Source organism: Oncorhynchus mykiss, chromosome 26, assembly GCF_057628025.1.
Source record: "Oncorhynchus mykiss isolate SJ-2025 chromosome 26, ASM5762802v1, whole genome shotgun sequence".
NCBI lineage: Eukaryota > Metazoa > Chordata > Actinopteri > Salmoniformes > Salmonidae > Oncorhynchus > Oncorhynchus mykiss.
In genome coordinates, this window is record NC_143047.1 from 24520001 (window position 1) to 24535806 (window position 15806).

General features: G+C 47.4%; 1 protein-coding gene across 50 annotated transcripts in view; it reads left to right on the forward strand.

Annotated features, from left to right (window-relative positions):
- LOC110506675 (transcription factor SOX-6) overlaps window positions 1–15806 on the forward strand; it is a 198871-nt gene that overhangs the window by 119234 nt on the left and 63831 nt on the right. For all 50 annotated transcript variants that reach the window (XM_090222571.1, XM_036964062.2, XM_090222543.1 and 47 more), the window contains one exon: window positions 689–757. In XM_090222571.1, the coding sequence (XP_090078697.1) occupies window positions 689–757 (69 nt within the window). The remainder of the gene's footprint in view (window positions 1–688; window positions 758–15806) is intronic.

Genomic DNA, 15806 nt, shown 5'->3' on the forward strand with positions numbered 1-15806 from the left:
TGCCCAGAGTTAGAATGTCATTTAGCCATGCAGACACGACACAGTAATTAACTGTTGACACTCGTGAAGAAGCACAAATTAATCCTGACACATTTGCAGACGACTGATATCTTGCAGTGAACACTTTGTAATTATATTTGAAAATGAAAATTAAATGACACTTAAAACTAGGTTGTCATGCTCAATGAAGCGAGCATGTAGTTAGACAGAGAGGCTGCTGGGATAGATGCCGTGCCACTCAGAGGAGAGGGATAGGAGTCTGACAGAACACTCCTACCCAGCCCGGCCCGGTCCAGCTCAGCCTACACCAGTTACCACCATTGTAAACACATCAATCTCCGTCTGTGCTTCCCCATCTCAGACTGTCCATCACAGCCCTCCTCGGCAAGCACATAGCCAGAAAACAAGCTAGGCCAGCAAGGCCACATCCTCGACAGCTCTGCTATACTATGCCTAATGCTGAAGGCCACTGTTGACTTGTCATGTCTTTAGGCAGGTTGTAATGAGGCTCAGATCACCATGACTTCTTGTTTGCAAATACTGTCCTGCAGTTACAGTGTCATGTTTTCCTTAGTGTCAGTTGCTAGTCCCCGGCCTGGCTGAGTGGTATAAGCATGCACTGTACTCTGAGATGAGAGGAACATGTTTCTGACTGTCGTGACTCTTCTTCTCTGGTGTTTATCTACAGATTGCCAGACAACAGCAGCAGCTTCTGCAGCAGCAGCACAAAATCAATATCCTCCAGCAGCAGATTCAGGTCAGTGGCTCGTTCATGTGTTCCCCTCACCCTTCCACTCTCTCACTGGCCTCTCCTTCCCCAGCCACACCCCACCACAGGCCACATGTCTAATCTCGTGGGTTTCCTCTATGGGATTCTGTCTGACAGACATTACACTGGTACTTTACTGTCTTCCTTTATCTTTCTCTCGGTCTCCTTCCTTCTTTCTCTCTCGCTTCATTCTTCTGTCACTTCTGTCTTACAGTCGTCATTCACATTACATGATAATTGGCCATTGGTAATTGGGAGGGGTAAAGACGGAGGGGAATAATTATCACATCCTAATTAACAAAGATGGAGGGAAGAGAAAGTAGCGACACCTAATGAAGCATGCTGCTGCTGGTAGAGAGAGAAGTGTCTGGAGGGTGGAGGTGGGGACATGAAAGAGGCTGGTAAATGCTGCCTTGGAAATGATACCATCCCAGTTGAGCGACGTGGCAGGCCTTTAGACAGCACCGGGGCTACTGTTCACAGCATATTGTCAGTGAGGGAAAACGTTGTTCACGTCAATGTGGTGGCTAAAGGAGATACTGTTCACAGCATATTGTCAGTGAGGGAAAAACGTTCTTCACGTCAATGTGGTGGCTAAAGGAGATACTGTTCACAGCATATTGTCAGTGAGGGAAAAACGTTCTTCACATCGATGTGGTGGCTAAAGGAGATACTGTTCACAGCATATTGTCAGTGAGGGAAAAACGTTCTTCACGTCAATGTGGTGGCTAAAGGAGATACTGTTCACAGCATATTGTCAGTGAGGGAAAAACGTTCTTCACGTCAATGTGGTGGCTAAAGGAGATACTGTTCACAGCATATTGTTAGTGAGGGAAAACGTTGTTCACGTCAATGTGGTGGCTAAAGGAGACTGTTCACAGCATATTGTTAGTGAGGGAAAAACGTTCTTCACGTCAATGTGGTGGCTAAAGGAGATACTGTTCACAGCATATTGTTAGTGAGGGAAAGCGTTCTTCACGTCAATGTGGTGGCTAAAGGAGATACTGTTCACAGCATATTGTTAGTGAGGGAAAGCGTTCTTCACGTCAATGTGGTGGCTAAAGGAGATACTGTTCACAGCATATTGTTAGTGAGGGAAAGCGTTCTTCACGTCAATGTGGTGGCTAAAGGAGATACTGTTCACAGCATATTGTTAGTGAGGGAAAACGTTGTTCACGTCAATGTGGTGGCTAAAGGAGATACTGTTCACAGCATATTGTTAGTGAGGGAAAGCGTTCTTCACGTCAATGTGGTGGCTAAAGGAGATACTGTTCACAGCATATTGTTAGTGAGGGAAAGCGTTCTTCACGTCAATGTGGTGGCTAAAGGAGATACTGTTCACAGCATATTGTTAGTGAGGGAAAGCGTTCTTCACGTCAATGTGGTGGCTAAAGGAGATACTGTTCACAGCATATTGTTAGTGAGGGAAAGCGTTCTTCACGTCAATGTGGTGGCTAAAGGAGATACTGTTCACAGCATATTGTCAGTGAGGGAAAACGTTGTTCACATCAATGTGGTGGCTAAAGGAGATACTGTTCACAGCATATTGTCAGTGAGGGAAAACGTTGTTCACATCAATGTGGTGGCTAAAGGAGATACTGTTCACAGTATATTGTCAGTGAGGGAAAACGTTGTTCACATCAATGTGGTGGCTAAAGGAGATACTGTTCACAGCATATTGTCAGTGAGGGAAAACGTTGTTCACGTCAATGTGGTGGCTAAAGGAGATACTGTTCACAGCATATTGTTAGTGAGGGAAAGCGTTCTTCACGTCAATGTGGTGGCTAAAGGAGATACTGTTCACAGCATATTGTTAGTGAGGGAAAGCGTTCTTCACGTCAATGTGGTGGCTAAAGGAGATACTGTTCACAGCATATTGTTAGTGAGGGAAAGCGTTCTTCACGTCAATGTGGTGGTTAAAGGAGATACTGTTCACAGCATATTGTTAGTGAGGGAAAGCGTTCTTCACGTCAATGTGGTGGCTAAAGGAGATACTGTTCACAGCATATTGTTAGTGAGGGAAAGCGTTCTTCACGTCAATGTGGTGGCTAAAGGAGATACTGTTCACAGCATATTGTTAGTGAGGGAAAAACGTTGTTCACATCAATGTGGTGGCTAAAGGAGATACTGTTCACAGCATATTGTTAGTGAGGGAAAGCGTTCTTCACGTCAATGTGGTGGCTAAAGGAGATACTGTTTTTGACGGAAGAAGAAGTTTGTTTGATACAGTATTCAGTTTTAGTCCTTTAAATGTTTGTTAATGTACTTGAACAAGAGTAAAATATTTATAAAGGTGCACTTAGAATAGCTCGTTTTATGCTCAGCTCAGATTGAATATGAAGGTTTTATTGGAGTAATGTCAGTGTGTATGGTGGTGGTCATTGCCATGCGTTTTCTCTCCAAAGTGGATTGTGTTATTTTCTCCCCTAAGTAATTATGGAAAATGGAGAAAAACATGTAAATGGGGGTGGAGGGGCGAGAGTATTCACACGAGACACAGACCAAGAAAAATGGAACGAGGGCACCATAAATAAACATGGCATATTTGCTGAAAGAAAGAAAGAAAACAGCATGAGAGGTAGCAGGAGGAGAGGAGAGGAGGGAGAGTGCCAGTGTGTGGGATGTGTATGTGGGGAGTGTTGGGTGTGTGTGTTGGTGAGGTGGTACAGTACAGTGTGGTCAGGTTAGGGACCACCCATGCTGAGTGTTGGATACAGACAGGCTGGCTACTCTGGGTAGGGGTGGTCGGTCAGTGGCTGGCTGTAGTCAAGGCCGCTGCCCCAGCCCAGACGTCTGAGGAACTCCAAGGCTTTACTGTAGTCTGGTGCCAGGAACAGTCTTCTCCTATGACCCACCTATTACTTATCCTGCTACTACTACACACTCACTACCAACACACACTCACTACCAACACACACTCATTACCAACACACACACTTTACCAACATACACTCATTACCAACACACACTCATTACCAACACACACTCACTACCAACACACACCCACTATCAACACACACTCACTACCAACACACACCCACTACCAACACACACTCACTACCAACACACACTCACTACCAACACACACTCACTAACAACACACACTCATTACCAACATACACTTATTACCAACACACACTCATTACCAACACACACTCACTACCAACACACACTCTTACCAACACACACACTTTACCAACATACACTCATTACCAACACACACTCATTACCAACACACACTCACTACCAACACACACCCACTATCAACACACACTCACTACCAACACACACCCACTACCAACACACACTCACTACCAACACACACTCACTACCAACACACACTCATTACCAACACACACTCACTACCAACACACACTCATTACCAACACACACTCACTCCCAACACACACTCACTACCAACACACACCCACTATCAACACACACTCATTACCAACACACACTCACTACCAACACACACTCATAACCAACACACGCTCACTACCAACACACACTCACTACCAACACACACTCACTACCAACACACACTCATTACCAACACACACTCAATACCAACACACACTCATTACCAACACACACTCATTACCAACACACACTCATTACCAACACACACTCACTACCAACATACACTCACTACCAACACACACCCACTATCAACACACACTCATTACCAACACACACTCATTACCAACACACACTCATTACCAACACACACCCACTACCAACACACACCCACTACCAATACACACTCACTACCAACACACACCCACTACCAACACACACCCACTACCAACACACACTCACTACCAACACACACCCAACACATACTCACTTCCAACAAACACCCACTACCAACACACACTCACTACCAACACACACCCAACACACACCCACTACCAACACACACTCACTACCAACACGCACCCAACATACCCACTACCAACACACACTCACTACCAACACACACCCACTACCAACACACACTCACTACCAACACACACTCACTACCAACACACACTCATTACCAACATACACTCATTACCAACACACACTCATTACCAACACACACGCACTACCAACACACACTCTTACCAACACACACACTTTACCAACATACACTCATTACCAACACACACTCATTACCAACACACACTCACTACCAACACACACCCACTATCAACACACACTCACTACCAACACACACCCACTACCAACACACACTCACTACCAACACACACTCACTACCAACACACACTCATTACCAACACACACTCACTACCAACACACACTCATTACCAACACACACTCACTCCCAACACACACTCACTACCAACACACACCCACTATCAACACACACTCATTACCAACACACACTCACTACCAACACACACTCATAACCAACACACGCTCACTACCAACACACACTCACTACCAACACACACTCACTACCAACACACACTCATTACCAACACACACTCAATACCAACACACACTCATTACCAACACACACTCATTACCAACACACACTCATTACCAACACACACTCACTACCAACATACACTCACTACCAACACACACCCACTATCAACACACACTCATTACCAACACACACTCATTACCAACACACACTCATTACCAACACACACTCATTACCAACACACACTCACTACCAACATACACTCACTACCAACACACACCCACTATCAACACACACTCATTACCAACACAGACTCACTACCAACACACATTCATTACCAACACACACCCACTACCAACACACACCCACTACCAATACACACTCACTACAAACACACACCCACTACCAACACACACTCACTACCAACACACACCCACTACCAACACACACTCACTACCAACACACACCCAACACACACTCACTTCCAACAAACACCCACTACCAACACACACTCACTACCAACACACACCCAACACACACCCACTACCAACACACACTCACTACCAACACGCACCCAACATACCCACTACCAACACACACTCACTACCAACACACACCCACTACCAACACACACTCACTACCAACACACACTCACTACCAACACACACCCACTACCAACACACACTCAATACCAACACACACCCACTACCTACACACACTCACTACCAACACACACTTACCCAACACACACTCACACCAACACACACTCACTACCAACACACACTCACTACCAACACACACTCACTACTAGCACACACTCACTACTGACACATACTCACTACCAACACACACTCAATACCAACACACACCCAACACACACCCACTACCAACACACACCCACTACCAACACACACCCACTACCAACACACACCCAACACACACCCACTACCAACACACACTCACTACCAACACACACCCACTACCAACACACACTCACTACCAACACACACTCACTACCAACACACACCCACTACCAACACACACCCAACACACACTCACTACCAACAAACACCCACTACCAACACACACTCACTACCAACACACACCCAACACACACTCACTTCCAACAAACACCCACTACCAACACACACTCACTACCAACACACACCCAACACACACTCACTTCCAACAAACACCCACTACCAACACACACTCACTACCAACACACACCCAACACACACCCACTACCAACACACACTCACTACCAACACGCACCCAACATACCCACTACCAACACACACTCACTACCAACACACACCCACTACCAACACACACTCACTACCAACACACACTCACTACCAACACACACCCACTACCAACACACACTCAATACCAACACACACCCACTACCTACACACACTCACTACCAACACACACTTACCCAACACACACTCACACCAACACACACTCACTACCAACACACACTCACTACCAACACACACTCACTACTATCACACACTCACTACTGACACACACTCACTACCAACACACACTCACTACTAGCATACACTCACTACTGACACATACTCACTACCAACACACACTCAATACCAACACACACTCACTACCGACACACACTCACTACCAACACACACCCACTACCAACACACACCCACTACCAACACACACTCACTGCCAACACACACCCACTACCAACACACACCCAACACACACTCACTACCAACAAATACCCACTACCAACACACACTCACTACCAACACACACCCAACACACACCCACTACCAACACACACCCACTACCAACACACACCCAACACACACCCACTACCAACACACACTCACTACCAACACACACCCACTACCAACACACACTCACTACCAACACACACTCACTACCAACACACACCCACTACTAGCACACACTCACTACTGACACATACTCACTACCAACACACACCCAACACACACCCACTACCAACACACACCCACTACCAACACACACCCAACACACACCCACTACCAACACACACTCACTACCAACACACACCCACTACCAACACACACTCACTACCAACACACACTCACTACCAACACACACCCAACACACACTCACTTCCAACAAACACCCACTACCAACACACACTCACTACCAACACACACCCAACACACACCCACTACCAACACACACTCACTACCAACACGCACCCAACATACCCACTACCAACACACACTCACTACCAACACACACCCACTACCAACACACACCCACTACCAACACACACCCACTACCAACACACACTCACTACCAACACACCCTCTCTTTCTCTCTCTCTCTCTCTCTCTCTCTCTCTCTCTCTCTCTCTCTCTCTCTCTCTTTCTCGCTCTCTGTCTATTTCTCTCTCTCTCTCTGTCTCTGTTCTCTGTTCCGAGGAGGATCATTAAAACATAATTCTCCTCTCAATTCACCATCACAAATGGCTTCATTATCAGTTCCATACTTTGATGTAAACATGTTTTTCCTTGCCTAAAATCTGTACTTTGTAAAGGTCCCAGTTGAATGGTGGAGGGGGCTATAGAGCCCCTCTTCACCCCCTTCCCTCTCCACTCCTCCAGGGTTCTCCCCAGTCCACAGTCCCTGTGATGTGTGGAGGCAAAGCAGCAAAGCAAACCCCTTGGATTTACACGGCATTAAGCACAAAAGCAGGATTTAGTCCTGGGCCATGAAAATCCCCCTTTCAAGTGCACTTCCCAAGAGAAAGGCCCCACTGTCCCAATGTCTGCTTCTGCTGGAGAGGCCAGAGAGCTGTGGTGCTGCTGTCACTGTCCAGTGTGTTTGTGAGAAATGACTCCCCATCACTCCACCAAAGAGGATCTCACTCTGCTCTCTAGCACAGTACCCTCACTAGCATACCCTCTAGAATAGAGCACCCTATGCCCTGGGACCAAGTCCCCTTAATAAAGAGTCTTTACTCCTGGGCTCACTCACACAGCACCACAACACATCATACTTTGACAGGTCCACACTCCACTCTTTCATGCTGTGGTAAAAGACTAATGTGCTACCTGGAAATTCCCCTTGATTAGCAGTTCAGTGACGAGGGTGTTATATCTCTTCCACCACACTTGGGGAGGTACTGAAAGTGTATGACTCCATTTCAAACAGATAGAGAGGCCCCTAGATGTAAAGATCTATGTCTCCAGCCAAGGCAGCCTTCTCCAGACTCTGTCCCTGTGATCTGTCCTGATGAAACACCACTATATCTACAATTAAACAAAAGAGACACATATTTACACCATCTGCTGCACTCCCCTCAGTCTATCTGCTTGTTTACAACCCTCACCAGGCCCTTATCAAGCATAGATTACTCTCACAACAACTTCAAATCAGTTTGATCATGTTAGACATTTTGTTTATCCTACCGCAAGTCCTTTAATGCTTACTTCATTACATTTTCTCCCCTCGTGACCCAGTTTTACTCTGTCCTCTGTGGGGCTGGTCTGGCTGCTCGTAAAGATGGCCAACCAAAGGGATGAGGGGAGGGATGAGGCAGGCCGGGGCGAGGTAGCGAGGCACCTCGGCGGCACTCTGTTTTCGTTAGTCCTGCTCTTAAAAATGTCCCCGTCCTCTTAATATACAACAGCTTTGAGTGAATTAGTACTCTAAACAAGCTTCCAGTCTGCATGTTACAGACTTTTAGCAGTGGTAAAACAGCACTGGGGGATTGGGTTACCCTGCTGTTAGTATGGAGAACAGTGGACTTTACTACAGATCCTCCTCCTCACCATCAAAGTGCTTGTAGTTTAGCTCCAGGTGGAAAGCGCTTCAGATTCTGGTGCTGTATTGATGATGTAACTGATCACATCAGTGGGGATTGTAAACCAGGCCGGAGGAGTACAAATAAAACCTCCAGGACCGTAACTGGACACTCTCCCTGGCATGCCATGCACTTTCAGGGGTTTTCTTTGAGGGAGGGAGGGAGGGAGGGAGGGAGGGAGGGGAGAGAGAGAGGGGAGAGAGAGAGGGAGGGAGGGGATAGAGAGAGGGGAGAGAGGGAGGGAGGGAGGGGATAGACAGAGGGGAGAGAGGGAGGGGGAGGGAGGGAGGGGATAGAGAGAGGGGAGAGAGGGAGGGAGGGGATAGAGAGAGAGGGGAGAGAGAGAGGGGTGGAAGGGAGGGGATAGAGAGAGAGGGGAGGTAGGGAGGGGAGAGAGAGGGGATAGAGAGAGGGGAGGGAGGGAGGGACGGAGGAAAGGACGGAGGAAGGGATGGAGGGAGGGGGAGAGAGAGACAGCGAGCGAGAGGGGGGGATGGAGGTAGGGAGAGATGCAAGGACGGAGGGAGTTAGGGAGGGGTGTGCAGAAACAGGCAGAGCGGTCTGGAACAAGGCACGGAGGGAGGGAAGAGAGGGAGGGAGAGATGGTGAGAGGAAGGGGAGAGAGGGGGAAGAGGGGAGGGAGGGAGAGAGAGAGAGGGGGGGAGGACGGACGGAGGGAGGGAGGGAGGGAGGGAGGGAGGGTGGGAGGGAGGGAGGGAGGGAAAGAGGGAGGGAGGGAGGGAGGGAGGAAGGAAGGAAGGAAGGAAGGAAGGAAGGAAGGAAGGAAGGAGAGGGAGGGAGGGAGGGAGGGGGAGAGAGAGAGAGCGAGGGGGGGGGGGGGGTGGAGGTAGGGAGAGATGCAAGGACGGAGGGAGTTAGGGAGGGGTGTGCAGAAACAGGCAGAGCGGTCTGGAACAAGGCACGAGGGAGGGAGGGAGGGAGGGAGGGAGAGATGGAGAGAGGAAGGGGAGAGAGGGGGGAGAGGGGAGGGAGGGAGAGAGAGAGAGGGGGGGTAGGACGGAGGGAGGGAGGGAGGAAAGGACGGAGGGAGGGTGGGAGGAAAGGACAGTGGGAGGGAGGGAGGGAGGGAGGGATGTAAGGACGGAGGGAGGGAGGGAGGGATGTAAGGACGGAGGGAGTTAGGGAGGGGTGTGCAGAAACAGGCAGAGCGGTCTGGAACAAGGCACGGAGGGAGGGAGGGAGGGAGGGAGGGAGAGATGGAGAGAGGAAGGGGAGAGAGGGGGGAGAGGGGAGGGAGGGAGAGAGAGAGAGGGGGGGAGGACGGAGGGAGGGAGGGAGGGAGGGAGGGAGGAAAGGAAGGAGGGAGGGTGGGAGGAAAGGACAGAGGGAGGGAGGGAGGGAGGGAGGGAGGGAGGGAGGGAGGGAGGGAGGGCTGTAAGGACGGAGGGAGTTATGGAGGGGTGTGCAGAAACAGGCAGAGCGGTCTGGAACAAGGCATGGTCCAATTTAATCGAGTCTCCTTTTGAATGGCCTTCTCTCTCTTTTCATCTAGTTCTACTTAGAGGAGGGAGAGAGATTGAGTCTTTGTCCTTCGGGATTACAATGTCACTTGTTTTAAGATAGCAGATGTTTTGATTACGGTGTTAGGGGCTTATCAGAAGTTTAAAGCTCAAGGCTCTGTTTTTTTTTAAACTTGTTTTTCTTTCCTCTAGTCGTCCCTTGTTATTGTTAAATTCCGCTCAGGGAGAGGATTACTGTTATGTGAATCAAGTATTAAACTCGATAAACACAATTAGGTATCAACTTGAGGCTTGTGACAATTAAAAGCAAAATGTTGAAGTAAATCTGATCTGTAACAGAGCATGTGTTTCTTACGTAACAGAGTCATCAAAGCTGTGTGAATGCGACCATGGAAAGCCAGTGAGTTAAGAAGACAGAAAGGCAGAAATAGACACTAAGCAGAGCTCTGTTCTGCCTGTTTGTTTAGCCTCTGCATCAATCAGCCACATCGACCGGCACTCGATTGGACTGTTAGGGGCTGTCTCCTTGACAGTTACACCCACTTTTTATTCCTCCCCAATAGCAACAAATCCGGTTTTATTTTAACGTCAGAGCCCAAGCTGTCTTTCATATGGCTTTCTGTAATTATATAGGAGTGAATGGCAGCACAGCCATATGTTAGCAGCATGGGTAGCAGTCTATGAAATGACTTAATAAAATGGTGGTGACTGCTGTTGTTGGCCAAACACATGTTTCTGTGAAGAGGATATTTTTATATAGAGATAATCGCCATGGATTGGAGGAATTTTTATTTGTTTCTCTAATGGCTGTATTTGATCCAACCCAGTGGCAACTCCAGACTCAGAAGACCTCTTGGTCAGTCTATTGGGGGTGGTAATTGTTTGAAGGTCTGCTCCAACTAACTGGGAGGTTGTGATGACAGGTGGGGGTCAGAGAGGTTTGGGGGGGGGGGGGGGGGGGGGGCTGCCTTGCCGTGCTATGATGGAGTGCAGCTTTCTGGCTATAGAAACAGGCCCCATCCCCACAAAGCCCCCAATCCTCCAGCCCCTCTGCCCTCAGAGCTCTCACACAGATATAGGCCAGGTGGAAATTCCTGCTCTCTCACGAGGCTTCTGAGCTGCCGTGTATCTCCTGTGCATGGGGATGGCAGCAGTCCATGCATTCCTGAAAGATGGGGCTGGTACGGTGTGAGTCGAAGTGACACACACACACACACGCAAGATAATAAATATTCCCTGAAAGGCTGAAATGTATCTTCACACGGTGCAGGTTAAGGAATGGAGCTCCCCAGATGAAATGGGGGATGCTTTTAATCAGAAAAACCTTGTTAGGTCAATTACAATGTGTCTGTCTGTCCTCACATTCACAATAACACAATAACAATCCATACTTTATTACCTATGTTTATAATTGTAACTCTGAGCTGGCATTGTTGCACCGTATGTTTAGCAGTGATATAAAGATCCCACTGATATGGGTTTTCTATGGAGACCATTGTTGGTTCACTCTTTTAATCCATGTCTGGTTCTACTTATCTAGCTCAGAGCTGCTTTCCCTCTTCCTGCTCCTGTGAAGGACCTCCACGTGACTTCCGCTGTCAACCCTTACTCCTCCACCTCCCAACCCCCTCTCTCCCAACCTCCTCTCCCCCAATCTCCCAACCTCCTCTCCCCCAATCTCCCAACCTCCTCTCCCCCAATCTCCCAACCCCCTCTCCCCTAATCTCCCAACCTCCTCTCCCCCAATCTCCCAACCCCCTCTCCCCAATCTCCCAACCCCCTCTCCCCCAAATCCCCCAATCGCATCTCCCTCAATCTCCCAACCCCCTCTCCACCAAGCCTTCCAGCCTGCACAAGGTGGCTACATCCACACCCCTCCCAGGACTTATACCGTCCACTGATCCACTCATTTTGAGTCCCTCTACACTTTATTCATCTCTATTTGTCTCTCTGGCTGGGAATGATGCCTATTGTAGATTCACTTTATATAGAGAATTCATGTTCTTATATCTGTGTTCTATTTGGAGCTATTTTGGACTTAAGGTTATTGAAATATTACATTTATTTATGTTACTACAAAAATATACAAGGTTAAAAAAAAGCTATAATTTAATACAAACATAATTATTTCCTCCCCATAATATTTTGCCCCCCATAGCATCTACCAAGAGCACAGAGTGTGCTGGTTGGTACTTGTTGTTTGGCTTTAAAGAAGTTCCATTGCCTTAGTTAAAAGAGAAAAGACCAGTGCCTTGTTGTCAGCCCTCACTTCAAAGTGGAAAAGGTTTCCTCACATGTGGTTTTAAATGGTGTGGAGGAACAGCAGGGGACTTCTAAGGGTTAAATGATAATAGCTGCAGACAGTTCCCAGATTAAAGATACTATTTAATTACACAAGGGCTAGCTAACCACCTCCACATCCCAGCCTGCCAGGCAGACACACTCCTATAAAGCACAGCAACACCACAACACAACAACTCACACATACTGCAGAACTTGTATACATGTGTGTGGGTGCCTTTCTATGTTATACAGTGCCTTGCGAAAGTATTCGGCCCCCTGAACTTTGCGACCTTTTGCCACATTTCAGGCTTCAAACATAAAGATATAAAACTGTATTTTTTTGTGAAGAATCAACAACAAGTGGGACACAATCATGAAGTGGAACGACATTTATTGGATATTTCAAACTTTTTTAACAAATCAAAAACTGAAAAATTGGGCGTGCAAAATTATTCAGCCCCTTTACTTTCAGTGCAGCAAACTCTCTCCAGAAGTTCAGTGAGGATCTCTGAATGATCCAATGTTGACCTAAATGACTAATGATGATAAATACAATCCACCTGTGTGTAATCAAGTCTCCGTATAAATGCACCTGCACTGTGATAGTCTCAGAGGTCCGTTAAAAGCGCAGAGAGCATCATGAAGAACAAGGAACACACCAGGCAGGTCCGAGATACTGTTGTGAAGAAGTTTAAAGCCGGATTTGGATACAAAAAGATTTCCCAAGCTTTAAACATCCCAAGGAGCACTGTGCAAGCGATAATATTGAAATGGAAGGAGTATCAGACCACTGCAAATCTACCAAGACCTGGCCGTCCCTCTAAACTTTCAGCTCATACAAGGAGAAGACTGATCAGAGATGCAGCCAAGAGGCCCATGATCACTCTGGATGAACTGCAGAGATCTACAGCTGAGGTGAGAGACTCTGTCCATAGGACAACAATCAGTCGTATATTGCACAAATCTGGCCTTTATGGAAGAGTGGCAAGAAGAAAGCCATTTCTTAAAGATATCCATAAAAAGTGTTGTTTAAAGTTTGCCACAAGCCACCTGGGAGACACACCAAACATGTGGAAGAAGGTGCTCTGGTCAGATGAAACCAAAATTGAACTTTTTGGCAACAATGCAAAACGTTATGTTTGGCGTAAAAGCAACACAGCTCATCACCCTGAATACACCATCCCCACTGTCAAACATGGTGGTGGCAGCATCATGGTTTGGCTTGCTTTTCTTCAGCAGGGACAGGGAAGATGGTTAAAATTGATGGGAAGATGGATGGAGCCAAATACAGGACCATTCTGGAAGAGTTTGCAAAAGACCTGAGACTGGGACGGAGATTTGTCTTCCAACAAGACAATGATCCAAAACATAAAGCAAAATCTACAATGGAATGGTTCAAAAATAAACATATCCAGGTGTTAGAATGGCCAAGTCAAGAGAAGGTGTAGAGAGAGCCTGAGGAGAAGCTCTACTTTCAGGGGCCTGACTGGCTGGCTGGCTGGCTGGCTGGCTGGCAGGCAGACAGACAGACAGACAGACAGACAGACAGACAGACAGACAGACAGACATATGGCCCTGCTCAAGAGCTAGTGAGGGCCTGATTCCTCGCATATGTGCAGCACAGTATCCCCAGGGCCGTGGAGCCGTGGAGCCTCCCTCCCTTTGCTGTGGTCATTTAACAGCAGTAGAGCTTGAAGAAGCATGACAGGCCCAGGGGTCCAGGGCCCAGGGGTCCAGAGCCCAGGGGTCCAGGGGCTAGCCAGGCCAGGGCCCCAATAGAGGGTTAATCAGTAGCAGCTTCCTTTCTCACTTGATATATATTTTGGGGGTATGACTAGGGAACTTTCAATAAATTCCCTGGTTGACACAAAAGCTTCCTTTACACAATCAAACCATTGTTGACAGTGTATGCGTTTATAGGCTGAAATTGGCATACAGTTGAAGTTACACACGTGTCTGTCTCAAGGTAGAATTCATTCCATTACATGCAAATACTAATTGAGCTGTAATGTAATCATTTTTGTCTTCTTCACCATTATCGTTGATGAACAGACTAAGCCACAAATTCCTGAATACATCATTTGCTTTTATTAACCTACCAGTCTTTCGTGGTCTCTCTGAGTCTGTTTTTGAAATCCCACATAAACACATTAGAAAGAATAGCAGCCTGTTCAGAGATTTTCAGGATGCAGCTCCATGTCCCAGTGTTGCAAAGCGCTGATAGAATTCACAGGGGAAGCTCTATAAAAGCGGGTCCTGTCTGCCCAGCCAATAGGGACCTCCTAATTAAACACAGAGTCCTTTGTGTCACACACACATTGGTTTTTGAATGAAGGCAACAATCCCTCTCCCCTCTATATGGGCTCTGTCTGTCTGTCTGTCTGTCTGTCTGTCTCTGTCTGTCTGTCTGTCTGTCCGTCTGTCTGTCTGTCAGGTGCTACTGCCGCTATGCTAGTCAGTGTGCAGGTGTGCTGCTCCAAGTCTACTGCAGCAGTGTGCTGTGTGGCTCTCCTATTTGTGTGTCTCTGAGTCACACACTTATTCCTTGAACATGACTCGTAGCATTCTAACCTATAGTGGAACATACAGGAGATTATCAGGGCAAATGCAAGAGTGGGAGTCATTAACTACAGTTTGTAGATATCCACCCCCAGCCTAAGTGGTCCATTTCTGCCCGTTGCCATAGTCTTTAAAGGTCACTCTGGCTCCTGCTCGGCTTTCATTATTTACAGTCATTGTAATAGGGTACCTTGCCCGTCACACCCTATCTAAAGATCATGTGACACAAGCCAATACAGTAATTCACCCAATTTACTGTCTAAATGTATTTTTAATTAACTAGGCAAGTCAATTAAGAAAAAATTATTATTTACAATGACGACCTACCCCGGCCAAACCCTCCCCTAACCCAGACGATGCTGGGCCAATTGTGCGTCGCCCTATGGGACTCCCGATCACGGCCGTGATACAGCCCGAGATTAAACCAGGGTCTGTAATGACACC